The sequence below is a fragment of the Thamnophis elegans genome, chromosome Z (assembly GCF_009769535.1).
Source record: "Thamnophis elegans isolate rThaEle1 chromosome Z, rThaEle1.pri, whole genome shotgun sequence".
Taxonomy (NCBI): domain Eukaryota; kingdom Metazoa; phylum Chordata; class Lepidosauria; order Squamata; family Colubridae; genus Thamnophis; species Thamnophis elegans.
In genome coordinates this window covers 27,496,243-27,515,422 of record NC_045558.1, presented here as the reverse complement: position 1 = coordinate 27,515,422, position 19,180 = coordinate 27,496,243, and the positions used below count along the sequence as shown (strand labels likewise).

Below are 19,180 nucleotides of genomic sequence, written 5' to 3'. Positions count from 1 at the left end.
CAATCAAAATATTGGCTCAGAAACTCTGGGATTTGAAACATGCAAGTCTTAAAGCTGTCAAGTTACAAGATTCTTGCACCCCTAAGACTTTAGAAAAAAAACCTTCAGGGGTATTCAAACTTGACAGTTTTAAGACATGTGGACGTCAACTCCCCGAATTCCTCCTCCAGTCATGTTGGCTCAGGAACTCAGGCATTGAAGTGTGCAAATCTTAAAGCTGTCAAGTTACAAGACCCTTGCACCCCTAACCCTTTAGAAAAAAAAAACCCAGGGATGTTCAAACTTGACAGCTTTAAGACTTTAAGGTTTAGCTAGGACTCTTAGAGGCAGGCAGGGCAATTTGTGAGCCATCCAATCAGTGAGCGGTGGGCAGGGCAAACGTGGTGTGAACAGGTGGGGGAAGGGAGCTGGAACCGGTTCTAAAAGGCACAGTAGATTGTGGAACCTCTTCTATAGAAGAGGTTAGAATTGGCAGGAACCCACCCCTGGTCTGGCCTATGCCTGTTGTGATAGGATCTAAACTTTTTCAAATACCGCACTGTAAAAAATTATAAACAGTGTAATCCAAAACATTTAATTTTGAATGTATAGTATCCAATGGGATACTGTCAGCAGTATTTGTTAATTTAATTATTTGTTCTGTATAAGAGATTATGAATCATTATGAAGAATAATAATGTTGTCACTTTACAAATAATTGTCAAATCCAGCAGAGACATGTGGTCTATTTCTTTTTTTGTAGAAAATATAGAATGCAAATGCTGTATCGTACCGATGCATATGAAGATAACTGGGATAACTTTTATCACAACTGTGCCATGTTAATTTAATTCTTCGTTGTCTACAAGAGGTTGTGAATCCTTATGAAGAGTAACCACATTGTCACTATACAAAGAATGGTCAAATCCAGCAGAGACTTGTTGTGCTCTGTTTCTTCTTCTATAGAAAATATAGGCCGCGATTCCTGCACCTATGACTATGAAGATAATTGGGATAACTATCATCACAGTTGTGCCATGTGTTGGTAGAGGTGCCACTCCTTTCTGCCCTAAAATACCAAAGAGAAGAAAAAAGCACTGAATATATTATGATAAAACTATGATAAAGTGTGAGCTTAAATGGACTATGGGGAAGGAAGAGGACAGGAAGGCCTGGAGGAACATTGTCCATGAGATCGCGACATGACTTCGCAACTAATGATAAATCTCTGATTTAAGATTTTTTTAAAATGACAAAGAAGCCAAAAGAGATTGCATTCTAGCTAGAAATAGCCTAATAAAGGCAGAGCCAACAAGACATCTATCAGCCCCAATAATCTGTGAACTGTAACTCAGTAAAAGGAAGTAAATTTAATACTTTTCCTGTCTATTACAGATCCCAAAGGAAATTGATATATGTTGACTGTGGAAGATAAGGACTGAATTGACAGTCTTTTGATGTAAAACTCAGTGTTAGATATGTGCGTTATTCCATAGTAAAAACAATTACACATTGCTATGGCTATCACTTCTTGCTAATTATTTCTTTAGCAACTGAAAATAATCATAATTAACTGAAAATAATAATAATTATTCCGTCATAATAACTGAAGAAGGTGGACTTTCAAGACTTAGTTTCATAAATATAAGATCATCCAAATGATCATGGATGGCAGGAGAAGTTAGGAATACAATTCTGGGCTTTGACACTGTGGGGAATAAAACTTCTTAGAGATTTAATGAGATTTTTATAATATATCCAGCTGGCTTTAAAAAAAACATCTTTTTTCTCTCTGTGTCTCTCTTTAATGTCTGTGCTGCAATAACACATGTTAAAGGACTGTCATTTAATTTTTTTTTACCAAATATAAAAAAAGTAAGGTAATTTCATGATATATCCTTAAAAATATAATGGTGTCAACTCTCGAAATGACTCTAGCTGAAGCCATATTTCTCCTCTAATTTGTTTCTTAATTGCCATGCCATGACTTATGGCATGTAGAATGTTTTCCTCCAAAGTTCCAGACGTAACAGTGATAAGGCTCGTGAAAACCAAGGCCAGATGAATGTCCCCTAGCAATGACAAAAGGGAGTGCTGAGAAGTTCATCACCTGTTTGGTTAGTTAATGTGACCTGTGACACAAGGGTAGTATCTATTCTTTAATTATGCCAAAGTGTGGGAATTATTCAGAGTTGAATTCACATTTGAACGTGCTGATATAATGGATCCAATAAAATGGATCTTTGAGAAAAGCTACAGCCTCAGAGTCCTGAATTGATTGGGGCCATTACTTGGGACCATGACAGATGGTTTATTCATTCACAGCTGTGATATTTGGCAACAGCCACCAAAATTTCAAGGTTTGAAGAAAAAAAATGCAGTAGGTTGCCATCTCAATGATCTGCATAGCTTCCACTCTATTAATATAGGAAATATTATGTAAAACATGACAATTATAACAATTGACTGGAGATAAAATAAGTTTTCATAACAACATTGAATATATTTTGTCATCTAAATCTTTTAATCTACAAAAACAAATTCCGCTACATTTGACCTATATAGTAGAATTTTTAGTTCACAGCTATGAAAAAATTACTAAATTTTAAAAATAACATTCTTCTTACCTTTTTTAAAAATTACTTTCTTACCTGATATTGCTGTAGACTTTAGAGTTGATTCTTCAATAACTAGAAAATAATTAAATTTGGTTTCAGTATAAAATAAAATAAAAGCATAATGTATATGCTTTCTATACCATCGACCATGGTTTTCTCCTGGGGCAGCGTCAGGGGATAGGAATGGGAGGCCTTGTGCTATCCTGGTTCATTCCTTTCTCTGCAACTGCTCTCAGTCAGTGTTGATAGGAGGGCAGAAATCCAGCCCTCACCCACTGCTTTACGGGATTCTGTAGGGCTTGGTACTCTCCACTCTTGTTCAACATTTATATGAAGCTGCTGGGTGAGATCATCTTTCACCATGAACTGAGATATCACCAATATGCTGATAATACTCAGCTGTATGTCTCGGCCCGTGGTGAATTAAGTGATGCTCCTCCCTTCACAGTGCCTGGAGGCTGTTGGAGGCTGGACGGGGAGCAATGGGTTGAAACTAAAGCCTTGCAAGTTGGAGTGGCTCTGGGTTTGGGGTTCATTGGCTCAGGAGTATTTCCACATTTGGTCTTGGATAGGGTGGCACTACCCCAAACAGATTTGGGGTTTTCCTGGACTCACGATTCCTGCTCAAAGAGCAGGTGGCAGTCATGGCCAGGAATGGCTTTGCGCAACTGTGGGTTGTGCACTAGTTATGCCCTTTCATGGACCAACAGTCCCTACTCAGTCACTCATACCCTAGTCACTTCCCGTCTTGACTATTGCAACACGCTCTACATGGGGCTGTCCTTGAAGAGCATCCAGAAGCTCCAGTTGGTGCAAAAGGTAGCAGCCCACATGATTTTGTGCAGACCCCGGTATGCACACATATCACCTCTCCTACGGGAGCTGCAGTGGTTGCCGATTTGCTTCTGGGTGCACTTCAAGGTGCTGGCTGTCACCTTTAAAGTCCTTCATGGTTTGAAATCAGGTTATCTGAGGGATCGTCTCTTGCTGCTCACATCTACCTGACCCATCAGAGCGAGGAGGCAGAGAATGTTGTGGGTCCCATCCCTGAGAGAGATATACCTGGTGGAATCCAGAAGAAGGGCCTTCTCCTTGGTGGCTCCCTCTCTCTGAAACATCATTCCCCCAGAGATTAGAATAGTCCCCACTCTAATACTCTTCTGGAAGGTGCTGAATACCTGCTTCTGCCAGCAGGCCTGGGGAACCCAGAGCATGATGGATCTCATTAAATGGCTCGTGTGATCAGCTGTCACCAGGACAGGGCAGGGGAGATGGGGCGTGATTTTGTTATACTGTATTATATTAATTTATTTGATTCTCTTTATTAGTTTTTATTGTTTTAAATGTGGTCCTATATTCTGTAAGCTGCCTTGAGTTGCCATAGGCGAATATGCAGCAATACAAATTCAATAAACAAACAAAGAAACAAACAAACAAACAAACAAATGTCTTACTGCACACCCTTAATTTAACAACAAAGAAGGATATACAAGGCAATTTTGAAAAATGAATTCCTTGAATCACAGCAGATTTTCATACTGAATGTTAGCAAATTTTATGAATTCAAAAGAGACAGCTATATACTTTAAGACAACATCTTAAAATTTCTTTCACTTATATCTGAGTTTCATTAAAAGTTTATATTGTTTGATAGGAATCTGAATTCATGGGATATTCATTATATGAAATATTCTAAACCGTGTTTAAAGTATCTTTCAGGAATGAATTAAGGCACAAAAAGTAATAGTAATATTTGAGTCTATAGACAGAATAGGCAACTAGAAATACAAAATTTCAGAATAATATTTACAAAGCAATCCAAATGCTCCTACATTAGTCATTTGCCTTAAATGTTATGAAACAAACATTGGTTGTTGACACTGTTTTTATTCAGTTTAGTGAGTAATAGATTACTAATGCTGTAAAACAGTTGATCTAATACTTAGGGAACAACAACTGATGGAAATGAATCTTTGTTTATTAAAACTATACTGCTAAGAATATATTAACAGCAATAGCATTTAGATTTATATACTTCAGAGTGCTTTACAGCAGTGGTCCCCAACCCCCGGTCCGCGGACCAGTGCCGGGCCGTGGAGTACCTGGCACCGGGCCGCGCAGCGGCCGGGGGCCATGATCGCTCTTTTAAATCCGCTCCTCTTAAATGCATTTCTCTCCCCCCCCTTTGGTCCCACCCTCGGCTCTCTCTCCCTCCCTCCCTCACCGTCTCCTCCCTTCTCTCTCCCCCCCCACCCGCACCGATCCATCGCCAGGGAAAGAGAGAGTGAGAGAGTGAGAGAGGAGAGAGAGAGGGAGAGAGGGAGGGAGTCAAGAAAACTGTTCCGGCCGCTGCTGAAATGACTCAGTAACTTTTGCGCTTGGATCTGCTTTTTCAAACCTCCCCCAATCATCATCGCCTTCCTTCCCGCCCTGCCACGCTTGGTCTGGCTCTTTTCTTTTTTTGCTCTCTCCTCGGCTTTTCCTGCTTTCTCCCTGCAATTTTGTCACCCAGATGCATGCTGTGGTTCGCGAGTGCGGCTTGGTTTTATGTGTCCGCTTCTCTCCCTTTCTCTCCACACACCCCCCACCTCCATTTAATTATTTTTTTTTAAAGAAAGAAAACCGTAGTTCTGCCAATTGCAAAAAAAAAAAAAGTGTGTGTGCGTGCATATCTGCTGGCGGGTGTGTGTTTGTGTGGTGTGTGTGTGTGTGTGTATGCGTGTGCAGAGAGAGACTGGTTGGAAAGGAAGGACAGGACTGGCGGTGTGTGTTTCTGCAGCCCCTCCGGTGGAGGCTGCACTAGCCGTCAGATCTGGTGTTTTTTTTTTCCCCTCTCCTTTTTCCGGCAGGTCGTTTTAATCCTTGCTAATTACTTTCTGTTCTTCGCTTGCCAGCTTCCTTCCCACCCTCCTTCCTCCTCCTCCCCCCCCCGGCCGGGTGCGCCTCCCCGCTTTTACTCCCAAACAGTTATATATTTATATATATATTTATTTTCTCTCTCTCCACGGCATTCGCGCGCGCGCGCTCTGTTCTTTGCCCGCCGAATGTGGTGGGGAGGGGGAGGGCGGGCAGAAAGGTTGGTCCGGGTTGAGGGTTCAGGATGGTCTTTGAGGAACATAAGTCTGTCCGGGTGGGGGAGGCATATTAAAGCACTTTATATTTATGTAATTGTATTTTATTTTGTAAGGCATGTTTAAATACAATAAAATAAAAGTTGTTTAATCAAAACAATCTGATATATAAACAATCAATGTGTCGTCACGAACAACGCCCCTCCACCCCTGCGCGCGCTCAGCGGGCCACGGTAAAATTATCAAAGGCTGACTGGTCCGCGGCGATAAAAAGGTTGGGGACCACTGCTTTACAGCCTTGTCTAAGTTGTTTACAGAGTAAGCATATTGCCCCTAACAATCTGGTTCCTCATTTACTGACTTCAGAATGTTGGAAGACTGAGTAAACCTTGAGCTGCTTAGACTTGAACTGCCAGCAGCAGGCAGCAGAATTAGCCTGCAGTAGTACATTCTACCACACCATCAAGTACATTATATAGATCAGGGATGTCAAACTCATGTCGTCGTAGTGGCAACATGTGATTATCAGAGCTCCCCCCCTCCTTTGCTAAACTGGGCATGGTCAGCATGTGATGCATTTGCCCGCATGCCGGGAATTTGATAGCCCTGATATAGATAATATATTTAATTATGTATATTAAAATTTGTCATTCAATAACTGGAAGCAAAAATCAATATATTTTGTCATTGATTCTATTTTTACTTTTATTATATTTCACATAACACATCATTTGAAAAAGAAATAAACCTAGGATAAAAATGACAATTCAGATAGTTTGACAGAAGAAAAGGAAGGGGAAGGGAAGAGAGAAAAAGAAGGATGATGTACTTACAGCATACAAATTAGTTGTCTAAAAAGACAAAGAGCAATGATAACAACAACAAAAGACAGTATAAATAGATCAGGATGAGCTCTTTTAAAATATAGAGATAGAAAAACCTGTCCATCAAGGAATTATAAACACTTTGAATATTTTGGATATATTTAAAATTGAGCAGATAGTAAAATGGTAAGAATAATTCTAAGGAACACCTACCTAGGGAGAAAACAGAGGGATTAGAATATTATAGGAAGCCATATAATTTAATGTCTATTCACTGCACAAATCTCATTTTCAGTCTAATATTGTGATAATGATAATGACACTTACTTTTGTTTCTTTTACAAATAAATGATCTCATTTCATAATAATGGCAGTGCCCGACGAACCATTTCCCAGAATCACTATTCATGTAAATGCACTTGTTAAGATCTGCTCTGTCCTCTTCACTATCAGACTGTAGAGATTTTAATTCTGATTCATTCCAGTTGACAAAAGCAACTTCATTGTTATCTTGCCATAACCATTCTCCTAATAAAAAATAGCATAATGATTAAAAAGGGAAATAACTGCACTGTGATGAAAAGGTACATGCTATGGAAAGACATTAACACTCACATTGATGATTTTATCGAGTTGGGTGATGAACCATCTACAACAGTGGTCCCCAACCCCCGGTCCGCGGACCAGTGCCGGGCCGTGGAGTACCTGGCACCGGGCCGCGCAGCGGCCGGGGGCCATGATCGCTCTTTTAAATCCGCTCCTCTTAAATGCATTTCTCTCCCCCCCCTTTGGTCCCACCCTCGGCTCTCTCTCCCTCCCTCCCTCACCGTCTCCTCCCTTCTCTCTCCCCCCCCACCCGCACCGATCCATCGCCAGGGAAAGAGAGAGTGAGAGAGTGAGAGAGGAGAGAGAGAGGGAGAGAGGGAGGGAGTCAAGAAAACTGTTCCGGCCGCTGCTGAAATGACTCAGTAACTTTTGCGCTTGGATCTGCTTTTTCAAACCTCCCCCAATCATCATCGCCTTCCTTCCCGCCCTGCCACGCTTGGTCTGGCTCTTTTCTTTTTTTGCTCTCTCCTCGGCTTTTCCTGCTTTCTCCCTGCAATTTTGTCACCCAGATGCATGCTGTGGTTCGCGAGTGCGGCTTGGTTTTATGTGTCCGCTTCTCTCCCTTTCTCTCCACACACCCCCCACCTCCATTTAATTATTTTTTTTTAAAGAAAGAAAACCGTAGTTCTGCCAATTGCAAAAAAAAAAAAGTGTGTGTGCGTGCATATCTGCTGGCGGGTGTGTGTTTGTGTGGTGTGTGTGTGTGTGTGTGTATGCGTGTGCAGAGAGAGACTGGTTGGAAAGGAAGGACAGGACTGGCGGTGTGTGTTTCTGCAGCCCCTCCGGTGGAGGCTGCACTAGCCGTCAGATCTGGTGTTTTTTTTTTCCCCTCTCCTTTTTCCGGCAGGTCGTTTTAATCCTTGCTAATTACTTTCTGTTCTTCGCTTGCCAGCTTCCTTCCCACCCTCCTTCCTCCTCCTCCCCCCCCCGGCCGGGTGCGCCTCCCCGCTTTTACTCCCAAACAGTTATATATTTATATATATATTTATTTTCTCTCTCTCCACGGCATTCGCGCGCGCGCGCTCTGTTCTTTGCCCGCCGAATGTGGTGGGGAGGGGGAGGGCGGGCAGAAAGGTTGGTCCGGGTTGAGGGTTCAGGATGGTCTTTGAGGAACATAAGTCTGTCCGGGTGGGGGAGGCATATTAAAGCACTTTATATTTATGTAATTGTATTTTATTTTGTAAGGCATGTTTAAATACAATAAAATAAAAGTTGTTTAATCAAAACAATCTGATATATAAACAATCAATGTGTCGTCACGAACAACGCCCCTCCACCCCTGCGCGCGCTCAGCGGGCCACGGTAAAATTATCAAAGGCTGACTGGTCCGCGGCGATAAAAAGGTTGGGGACCACTGATCTACAAGGAAAGAACTAAGTTCAGAGAGCACCTTGGACTCTCCAGTTCAAACTTGAGCTATAGATACTGACTTCTATCAGAACCTCTATGGGAATTAAATGTTTTATAAAGTACATATCAGAGGTGGGTTTCTACCAGTTCACACCGGTTCAATGAACCAGTAGTGATAATTTGGCCTGGGTCATAGAAACGGCAGTGAAGCCCACGAAAAGCGAACCAGTACCAACACCAGTAGGAACCCACCCCTGGCACACATAGGAGATCTTTGCAAATAGAAAGACAAAACTCCATCAAGCAACAACTATTCCTTCTGCATGAATCCCTTTGGCACCATAGTCACCACTACATATTATACTTTATTCTCAATAGAGGTGGAGCAGTGGTGGTTTCAAATTTTTTTAGAACTTATTCTGTAGTTGTGACGTTTTGTGGGAGTGGCTTGGTGGCCATGTGACTGGGTGGGAGTAGGTTGGCAGTCGTGTTTCTGGGTGGGAGTGGCCAAGTCGATGTCACTGAATTCTTTGCCCCAAACAATGACCCACAAAAAAAGATATAAAAAAGAAAATTTGCTATTTTGTGCACTTACTACTTAAATAAGAATAAAATAAGTACACAAAACAACAACACAGCTGCTTACAGAGGAAATATGGCTGTCCTTGCTGGTCTTCAACATTACTAACCACCTTACATGCACACTTCCAGCCCCTCTGCTTCTTCCCTCTTCCTGGATTCACTCTGACATTTTTAAAACTCACAGCCTCTGCATATATGAGGGGCTGGAAGTGTGTGTGTGTGTGACAGGCTGTGAATCTTAAAAACATCAATGAATCCAGGAAGAGGTAAGAGGCAGGGGGTCTGGAAGTGTGTGTGTGTGTGCGCACAAGCTGTGAGTTTTAAAGAGAGGCTGGAAGCATGTGTTCCTACAGTATCTTCCAGCCCTTCTGCTTCTTCCCTCTTCCTGGATTCACTCTGATGTTTTTTAAAACCCACAGCCTGTGCACACACACAGACAGACAGACAGACAGACACACACACACACACACAAACACACTTCTAGAAGCCCCTCTGCCTCTTCTCTCTTCCCCAACTCCTCCCCACCCCACCCTAGCCACTCACCAGTTCTTTGTTCTTCTGGTTCTTCTTCATAAGAAGAACTTTTCGGCAGCATGGTGAGGTTGGGCAGGGTAAGTGAAAGAGCAAAGGAGGGGAGGTAGCATTCTGGTACAGGGCCTCCTGACCAACAGGTATGGGAAGGCATGCTAAATTTCACCATCCGGTACAGCCCTACCAGTCTGTACCAGTTGAAACCCACCCCTGAGTTGGAGATAGCATCCATGCATGGGTTGACATTGTCTGCCTTTGGATTGGACTGAGTCTGATTAAATATAGTTAAGACACCCTCCCTGTTTCTACCCTTACCCAGCTTTTTGACTCAGTCCACTTCGAGGATGGTCATGTCATCATTAGCTCCTTGATAAGATTATTAATAATAGTGTAGGTAGAATAATTATTTACATTGGTTTGTTTCTATATCTTGCCTGAATTGAGGAAGTAAGCCTGACATTGTTGGAACTGTCAGCCAGACTAGAGTGGAAAGGCCTTGTGCCCATTGCTCGCCCTGAGGAAACTCTGATTGCTCAGGTGACAAGATGGAGAGAGTGGAGCGCTCTTTGTCTGTGTCATTACATTGGCACAGGTTCCCGCCTCTATCCAGCTAACAAGATTGTTTCAATGATCTGTGATTGATTTTGTGATTGATTCTTGATTCTGCGATTGCAGTGGCTGCCCCATGAAGTTGGGACTTTGACAGCTTGCTGAGGGCCCCACGGCTGAGACTCACGTGCTGCTGCACTTTCTTTCAAGCTCAGCTCTCACCGCTAGCTCCCGGGGCCTTCAAGGAAGAGAAATTAGCTGGGCAGCTGGGTCTTTGTTTTGCCACTTGAGAAGTGTGCAATTTAAAACACAGCTGCGCCACTTCTAGCTCTAGCCCTTTGATCTCTCATGGTTGGGCTTCATCAGCAGCGCTTGTAGAGAGTTTTGCGAAGCACTGTGATCGGGATTATTATGATTGGTGTGAGCGCTTTAACAGCGGCACTTGAGAGACAGCCCTGGGCTCTGCACAAAAGTTTGACAGCTACACTGGCCATAAGGGAGAAGAATCCCACAAGGCACAAAGTGACAGTGGGCATTAGAAAGGATGCAAGATGTGAAAGGAGGAGGAGCCAACGTTGCAATGTTACATCATGTGGACTCGACAGTTTGAATCTACTGATGACACTTTTGCCCCTGGACAGTCCAGTAGGACCTAAACCATCCTGAAGAGATGGTGACTGGGAAGACAACACCTTGCTGGTCGCAGGGACATCACAAAGTCCCTGATCGACCCAAGGGAAGCACTTCCCACCGGCGGCAAACAGGCAACCCCCAGGCTGACATAGTTGGAGATGGCTCCAGAAAGAGAAGTGAAAGTGTTCCATCTGGTGTGGTTTTTTTTCTTTTCTTTTAGAAGATTGCCCTAAGAAACTTTTTTCTTAAGCTAAATTAGTCCCTTAAGTAAGAACAAAATGGTGTATTTAATCCCTATTGGACTGCCTTAAAAAGTTTTTTGCTCTTGCCTGTAACAATGTTTTGTGGATTGAAGTGATTGCAACGTTTCCTGTTTCTCCGCTTGAGGTGAAGGGACTGATCTTTTTTCTATTTTTTTTTTTTTTACTACTTTAACTTTAGTGGCTTAAATTAAAACTTTTTTTTTACTTTAATAAACTTCTCCTTCTACTTGTTATAATATCATATTAAAGATACTTAAGGAAAAGTTTTTTAAAATAGTTGAATCTGCCACTTGGAAGTCTAAGTCTGAAGTTTTTTTTCTTTTGCTGTTGTAACAATGTATCCTTTGTTCACTCCTATTTGACTACATGGACTTTGCAACAGAAGGGTTTGGAACTTGTTTTTAAACCTGATAAAGACGCAAAGTCACAAATAGTGTACTGATGCTGCATGTGGAAAATATTTTGGCAAGAATTGGAAAAGGAAAGAAAAAGATTAGAACCCTTCTTTTTTGAAAACCATAAAAGAACATCTGCTTAAGATTTAAAATAAAAATAGATATATTCTTCAAAAATTTGTGACAGGCTAGAGTGGCAGATTCCTTTCTTTGCTTTTTCTTTATATTTCTTTTTACTCTAAAAAATGCATTTGTCTTTTCTTTAAGTTTCTCTTCCTTGTGTAGTCTATTGTCAAACCTCTGATAACAGCCTTCATTGTATCCCAGAGATTCTGCAACGACGTATCTTCTTTCCTATTTTCTTTAAGGAAAAGGACTAGCTCTTTTTCCATTTTTTGTACAAACTCTTTTTCTTTCAATATAGTGTTATTTAGTGTCCATCTAGGTCTTGCCCTTTGGCCTTTCCATTTAATTAAAATTGGATTATGGTCCGCCCAGGTACTTGCTCCAATCTCAATTTCTTTTATGTTAGAGCTCAACTCCGCTGAGACCCATATCATATCTATTCTAGAGAATGAAGAATGTCTGTTTGAGTAGAAAGTGTATTGTTCTTTTTTAGCATTTCTTTCTCTCCATATATCTTTTAGATTTACTTCATCTGTCATCCTAAAAAAAGATTTTGGCAGAGGTTTCCTATTTAATTTTTTTGTTTTATGTGTTTTATAGTCCATATTTTGATTCACAATGCCATTAAAGTCTCCCATCATACAAATATCAGCATAGTCTAGTTCCAAAACTTTTTTGTGTAGTTTTTTGTAAAATTCATCTTGTTTTTCATTGGGGGCGTAGATTCCAATTAGGAGTGTCTTTTTGGTATCCATAATTTCCACCATCAAAATTCTTCCCTCTTCCTCTGCATAGACTACTTTTGCTGGGATGTTGCCTTTAATATAAAAGACCACTCCTCTTTTCTTGCAGTTCGCCAATGATGAAAACATTTTCCCAAGCTTTGGTTGAGTTAATAAATGTTCATATTTCTTTTGGATATGTACTTCTTGCAGGCAGATTATGTCAAGTTGTAATTTCTCTAGTTTATAAAATATTTTCTTTCTTTTAATTACCAAATTAAGTCCATTAATGTTAATTGTAATCATTTTTCTTTCTTCCATGTTTATACTTTATATACAGGATTTATCGTTCTAGTAGATCTGGGTTCTCATTTTTCTTTACGGCTTCCATTCCCTGTCGCCCCTTCTTTCTCACTGCTCCTTCTATTTTTTCGGTCCCGGTTGCAGGTGGTTCCAGTATTTGTACCGCTGAGTCGTCTTTCCCAGCTTTCTCAGCCATTTTTCTAAGTATTCTTCGTAGAAAGCTTCTGCCTTCTCAATTGTATCTATCCTGTGTCTTTGTCCTTGCCATGTACATAGTAAACCTTCCGGTATGAGCCATCTGTAATTAACACCTTTTTATCAATACTTTAGTCAGAAATTGATATTCTCTTCTCCTCTCTCTCACCTCTCTCGGAATTTGTTTGAGAACTACAATCTCCTTACCTTTATATTCTAATTTTCTATCTCTCAATTTCTGTAAGATTTGTGATTTAATTGTTTTCTTAGTAAATCTTACATGCACTTCCCTTGGGAGAGCATTTCTCATTGCATATCTTGTGTATACTCTAAAACTCTCGTCTATATTTTCTATTATTTTGTCCTGGGACATCTCCAGATCATCTATCAAAATATTTGAAATTATCTGAACTAAGTCCTCTCCTTTTTCTTCTTCTATGTTTTGAAATCTTAAGAAAAATTCAGATCTATCCATCTCCCATCTTAATATTCCACTGCTCTCTCTTTCTACATCACTTAGTCTGGTCTCTAGCTTCTCGGTTTTCTTCTCTCCTTCTTGGATTTTATTTTCAATTTTTTGAATTCGGTCTTCGTATTTCAGCATCCAGTTGTGCATGCTTTCAACTTTCCCTTCCATTTTATCAACTTTTTGCACTATGCTTTGATTTTGTTGTTCCATTACCTCCATTTTTTTTACAAGGATGTCTAACTTGCTATCTTTACTGTCAATTCCTGCTTGCATTTTCTGCATCATGTGCATAAGTGTTTCAAAATTTGCTTCCTTCTCTTTTTCATGCTGGGACATTGTCTGTGTTGTCCTCTGGCCTCCTGCAGGTGAGGAGGCGGAGGTTGATGTAGAGCCAAAAGCAACTGCTTTTCTACTCATAGCCAATTAGTATTAGAGGGTGGAAGGTTATAAGTACAATGGATGAAGTACGTAGAGTACACAGGGGAGAGGAGGGAGAGATGAGGAAAAGGGGAGAGAGAGAAAAGAAAAGAAAGAAGGGAGAAAAAAGGAAAGGAAAAAAAGGAACTTTTCCAACTATTTTGTTCAAAATTTAAATTGGATCATATGTTGATGTCCCAATTTCTTCAGAAAAGAAATACAGTGAGAATACAAAAGAAGATATATATATAACATATATATATATAACATATATATAAAGAACCCCCCCCCTCCAAAAAGAATAGGAGAGGTGCTTCAGCTACAAGTGGGAAAAAGAAAAAGAAAAAAAATGTAAATAGTCAAGGGGTCAAAAAGAATGATCCAAAGGTTAAAAAGAATAATCAAAACAGAAAAAAAAATGTAAAAGATCAAAAAGTCAATAAGGATGATCAAAAAAGAAAAAATCAATGTCAATATCTCCGCAGCAGATGGTGTGAGAATGGTATTGAGAGATGAAAGAATGCCAACAAGCTAAAAGGGCGCAAGACACCATTTTGTTAGTCTAGCGATCACAAGATGGCTGAGCTGGCTGCTGTGGTGGCTAATAAGGCCCTATCTACCCCCTGAAGGAGTAATGAACCCTGGCATTATAACAGTGGAAGCCTCCACCTCCATGGGTGGGATTGATTCCAGGGGGTGAAAAAAGGCAGAAAAATTGGCTGCGGAGTCCAAATCTAAAAAAGCCTCAAAATCAGCCTCCAAGGCAGAGAAGGGGCAAGACAAGTCATCCAATAAGCAAGCTCCCACTGCATCTCACAGGTCCCACTCATCATCATCTAAAGGGGATCAAGCGTCTTACATCAGCAATAGATCTTTCCAGCTATCCCCTACTGGGCTGGGGCAGGGCCCTTTAGTCCATTATTTCCTATCAACACAAAGGCCTTTGGGGATCAGGCTCTGATCTCCAAAGCAATATATTAGCAGAGCAGCATATAGGGTCTGGGAGTAATAGGCCTGCTGGGGCCACCTTCACTTCTACAGCTGTGGGCCTTCACTAGGCTTTCCAATGAACACTCTAGCCTTGCCCAATATTCAAGACATTATTGCATTGGCTCATTAGCCAGGGCATAGCAGCTGGGCTGCACCAAGGGGCAGGAGCAGTTCCACCAGTGGTTCCTGTGGCCCCACCTGTGGTCCCTCCTACTGCAGTTCCCAGGTCTTCTACGCAGGGGGAGATATCACCATCTCATTCTCAGCACAGCCAGTCCCCAGTGTCAGAGGAGGGAGAGCTCAAGGATGCAGAGTTCTCTGAAGACGAAGAGGCAGTGCCTGAAAAGGTCTCGTTCCTCATGTGTTGTGCAAGGTGATCACTGAAAGGGCAGAGGTGATTCTGGTGGCCCCTCATTGGCCATGATGGCCATAATTCTCTGACCTACAGACCTTGTCGGTGGATCTCTCAGGCCAAGGGTGCCCTCAGCCAGGGGTCACTGGAGCATCCAGACCCTTAGTGGCTCCAGTTGACTACCTGGTGCTTGAGCACGACTCTCTGAGGGAGGACAATTTTTCCTCCAGGGTCATTGGCACAATTCAGGCATCCAGGAGGCCCTCCATGGTCCACATATATGATGCTACATGGCGTAATTTCTGTAAATGGTGCGAGGCCAAGACTATTTGTCTTTCCACTATTTCTGTACTCCAGGTATTGGAATTTCTCCAAGATGGCCTGGAGAAAGGTCTATTACCTAATACACTGAGAAGGCTGGTAGCAGCTCTGGCCACTATTCTGACATGGAGGCGGGAGCAATCTTTGTCCCCTCACCCAACTGTGAGGAGGTTCTTAAAGAGTGTGGTCAACTTGAGACCACCAGTGGTTCACCGCTAACCCACTCAAAGGTTTTATCAGCTCTAACCGGGGGTGGGTGTTGAACCTCTATGCTCTGTTGAACTGCAATTCTTTACCTGGAAAGTTGCCTTCCTGGTGGCTATTACTTCCACCAGGAGGATCTTGGAACTGCAGGCTTTGTCAGTGAGGGAGGATCTTTGTACCTTCCACACTGACAGAGTGGTCCTAAGGTTAGACCCTTCATTTATACCCAAGGTTTCCTCCTGGTTTCACCGGGCCCAGGAAGTCATTTTACCCAACTTCTGTCCCTCCCCTAGGTATCCCTTGGAGAGAAGGTGGTACAAGCTGGATGTGTGACGGGCCCTTAAGGTCTACATCAGTCGCACTTCCGATTTTAGGAGGTCAGAAAAATTTTTTGTATTATTCCAGCCAATGACACTAGGACGGAAGGTATCTGCCTCAACCATTGACAGGTGGCTTCACGTCTTTACATCTGTATAGCATACAATTTACAACATGGGCTGGTGCTTAGAGACATAACTGCACACTCTATGAGAAGTGCAGCTACTATGGCAGCCTGGGCAACACAAGCCTCTCTAAATGAGATCTGCAGGTCGGCCACCTGGGTTTCACCATCCCCGTTCATTACCAACTATAAATTAGATAAATTTGCATCTGCAGAGGCGGCATTTGGCCACAGGGTATTACAAGCATTTCACTTGGCAACACCTGTTTCAGATCAGTCTGGATCTCTCCTGTAGGGATAATAGGCTTGGGTATGTCCCAGGCATGGAAGCTATCTCCACCACTATTGAGAAACGGTGTTGATACTTAACTGATACGCCTCTTCTAATAGAGTGGAGATAGCATCCATCCCCTCCCTACTATACAATTGATCTGCATTACGAACTGTTCTGAAATACCCTTGGTATCAAGGGTTTATGTACCTCAAGGAGGATTATGGTTCAAGTTCTTCATTGTCGTGTTGTGGTTTGCTAAGACTTAATTGCTGATGAGTTATTGTTTACTAAAGTTAATGTTTGATGACACATTGAGTCTGTCTAAGTTCTTCTTTGCCAAAAAGCTGGGTAAGGCTAGCAACAGGGGGTACACTTTAACTATATTTAATCAGTCCAATCCAAAGGCGGATAATGTCAACTCATGGATGGGTGCACTCTCCACCCTATTAGAAGAGGCGTAACAGGTAAGTACCAACACCCTTTTTACTCAAATACAAATCTCCAATGAACTGCACAATTGGATGGAAATAGCTCAAATAAATGGCTGAAAAATGATACGTCTAACGACCATGGTTGCTTACCTCAGATTGAACAAATCGTAGTACAACATAGATAACCTCAAAGGGAAACCGGAATAAACCATGATCCCAAAACACACAAAAATGCTGACAACCACCATTTCATAGAGTTGTTCTAGTTCTATTTGCAGACTTTTGTATTTTGTGATTTTCTCCAGTTCTTTTTCTTCTTCTTTCTTTTGCTGTCTCCAGTTACCGCCACGTCCACTATTGAAGCTTTTTAAAAATCTTTTTAAATTAATAATTGTTAAGACAGCTTTTGTGTGTCAAGTGCTTGTTTTCTTACATTCTAAGAACATTCAAAAGTGTCTTAGAGCACTTCAACTTCTTCATTACTTTATCTATTTGTAGTCCCACCAACAATTGCTTGAAAATGGTATTTCTTGCAGCTCTTCCAATGCAGCATTGTTGCTCCGTTGTCATGCCATTGTTTGTATAATCAGTCTGTTTGATCTTCTTGTAACAGTTAATTAGATGGTCCATTGCCTTTTTAGCTTCTTTGCAGAGGCAGCATTTTCTCTCTGTTGCTGTCTTCTCAATTCTGGCTTTGTATGCACGTGTCCTTAAGGCTTGGTCTTGTGCAGCCAGAATTGGCCCTCAATATCTTTCTTCAACTTTCCTACACTCAACCATTGCCAGTCTTGTTATTATCTACTTTGTCTGCTATTTTTTATATACTGGACCTGCAATACTTTGCCTTTTCATGTCTCTTTAATGTTCTTCACTTTGTTTTTCTTGTATGCTATTTGGGTCTTTCCAGTTAAGCCTTTGTGGTATATTAACTTCAGTCTTCCTCACTTTAGATATTCTTCCAATGCCCTTTTTTCTTCTTCAGTTGTCTGGAATACTTGAAACATTTAATGCCCACCTATTTTCTTTAATAAATAAAGTCTGTCCACATTGTTATATGAATGAAGGGCAAGATTCACTGTCCTTTTAATGGTCTTCCTATTCATGACTTCCAGTTCAGATTGAGTTCAGTTCACTATTCCAGCTGTATACAGTATCTAATGACTAGAATTGCCCAGGTGTTAATTGCCTTGATGGTATTTCTTTCATTGATTTCTCAACATTAAGATGTCGTTCATACTCTTTTTTGTACAGGATAATGACTGATCTGGTATGAGTTTCTACAAATCACATTTCCCATTTTGTTTTTGGGAGAGACACTCTTTGTCCAGCATCTCTGATGAGATCTGTGTGTTATGATTGAACATCTGGCATACCTCTAATCTTCCCCAGAGCTCACAAGCCCTATAACCATGTCAAGATAATGTTTCAATGGGGGAGTATTACTACTATTTTTATTATTACTATCTATATAGATAAATATTAATTATATAATTACCATCCATATTTTTGAACAAGCCTATCCAAAAATCTGTATATTCAAGTTTTCCCATTTGTTCCTGTAAAAATTGTAATTCATCTGAATCTTCAACTGAAGTCAAGGCACCACCTATGAAACATAAGATAAATAAAAAAGCTCATTAACAGGTTCTATTCCCATGCCACCAAAATAGGGCCAATCCACAAACCATGATCAATAATTTATTGTCCAGCACAAGCAATAATTTTAGTTTTGAATATCTTAAAGAAGCAAATAGTCTTCTTTCTAAAACCAATTAGTTCTGTATTGTTTAATATGTTTATGATGAAAGCCATGGCAGTTTATTCTTTGGGTATAATGATACAAAAAGTAAAACCTGGTAATTTAAGCAAACATTCTGCAAGAAAAGTATTCTGCACAATGCAATGGAACCAAGAGACCCTGGTACTCTCTGAGCTTGGTTGTTTTCTTGCATATGTTCATTACTCAAAGTTGGTAACATCATCAATGCAGCATTGATGATGTTATCTGATTTGGGTAACAAAACATGTGCAAGAAAGCAGTCAAGCTGAGAAAGAACAAGGGGCCCTCATTTCAACCCTGAGTTACAATTATTCTCCTTTATTGGAAAGACAAATTTATTTTGTTCTAAATTCTCCACAGTATTTGAAGAGCCCCACCAAAATATTAAAAAAAAAAAATCAGGAAAACTAGCAAGTCTTCCAAAGAAGCTGATATTTCAAAATATTCTCTATTTTTAAGATGCTTTTTAAAAAAGCTTCCAAAAATTACAATTATTGCTTTCCAATATCATATATATGATTTTCTTCTGTAAAAGAAAATATATTATAATGAATTCATTATTACATAGAATTATGATGTAATTTGATGAGTTTGTATGTCATTAGCTATAGAAACAGAATAAAATGATGGCAAATAATAAATGACAAGTACTCAGGCACATTCTGTATTTTTATCAAAATATCTCTCTTGATTCGCTCCCTGAAGCTGAACAGCATTTGCCCAAAGGATCAGCACAAATGCATCATAAAATCA

The 19,180-nt window shown here is 40.8% G+C and overlaps 1 protein-coding gene across 1 annotated transcript in view; it reads right to left on the bottom strand.

Moving 5' to 3' along the window:
• Nucleotides 1-434: 434 nt before the first annotated feature.
• LOC116520388 (macrophage mannose receptor 1-like) overlaps nt 435-19,180 on the bottom strand; it is a 73,540-nt gene continuing 54,794 nt past the window's right edge. Inside the window, exons 27-30 of the mRNA XM_032234555.1 lie at nt 18,143-18,253; nt 6,820-7,020; nt 2,631-2,669; nt 435-1,048 (exon numbers count right to left, since the gene is read on the bottom strand). Coding sequence (XP_032090446.1) covers nt 822-1,048; nt 2,631-2,669; nt 6,820-7,020; nt 18,143-18,253 — 578 coding nt within the window. The 3' untranslated portion in view covers nt 435-821. The remainder of the gene's footprint in view (nt 1,049-2,630; nt 2,670-6,819; nt 7,021-18,142; nt 18,254-19,180) is intronic.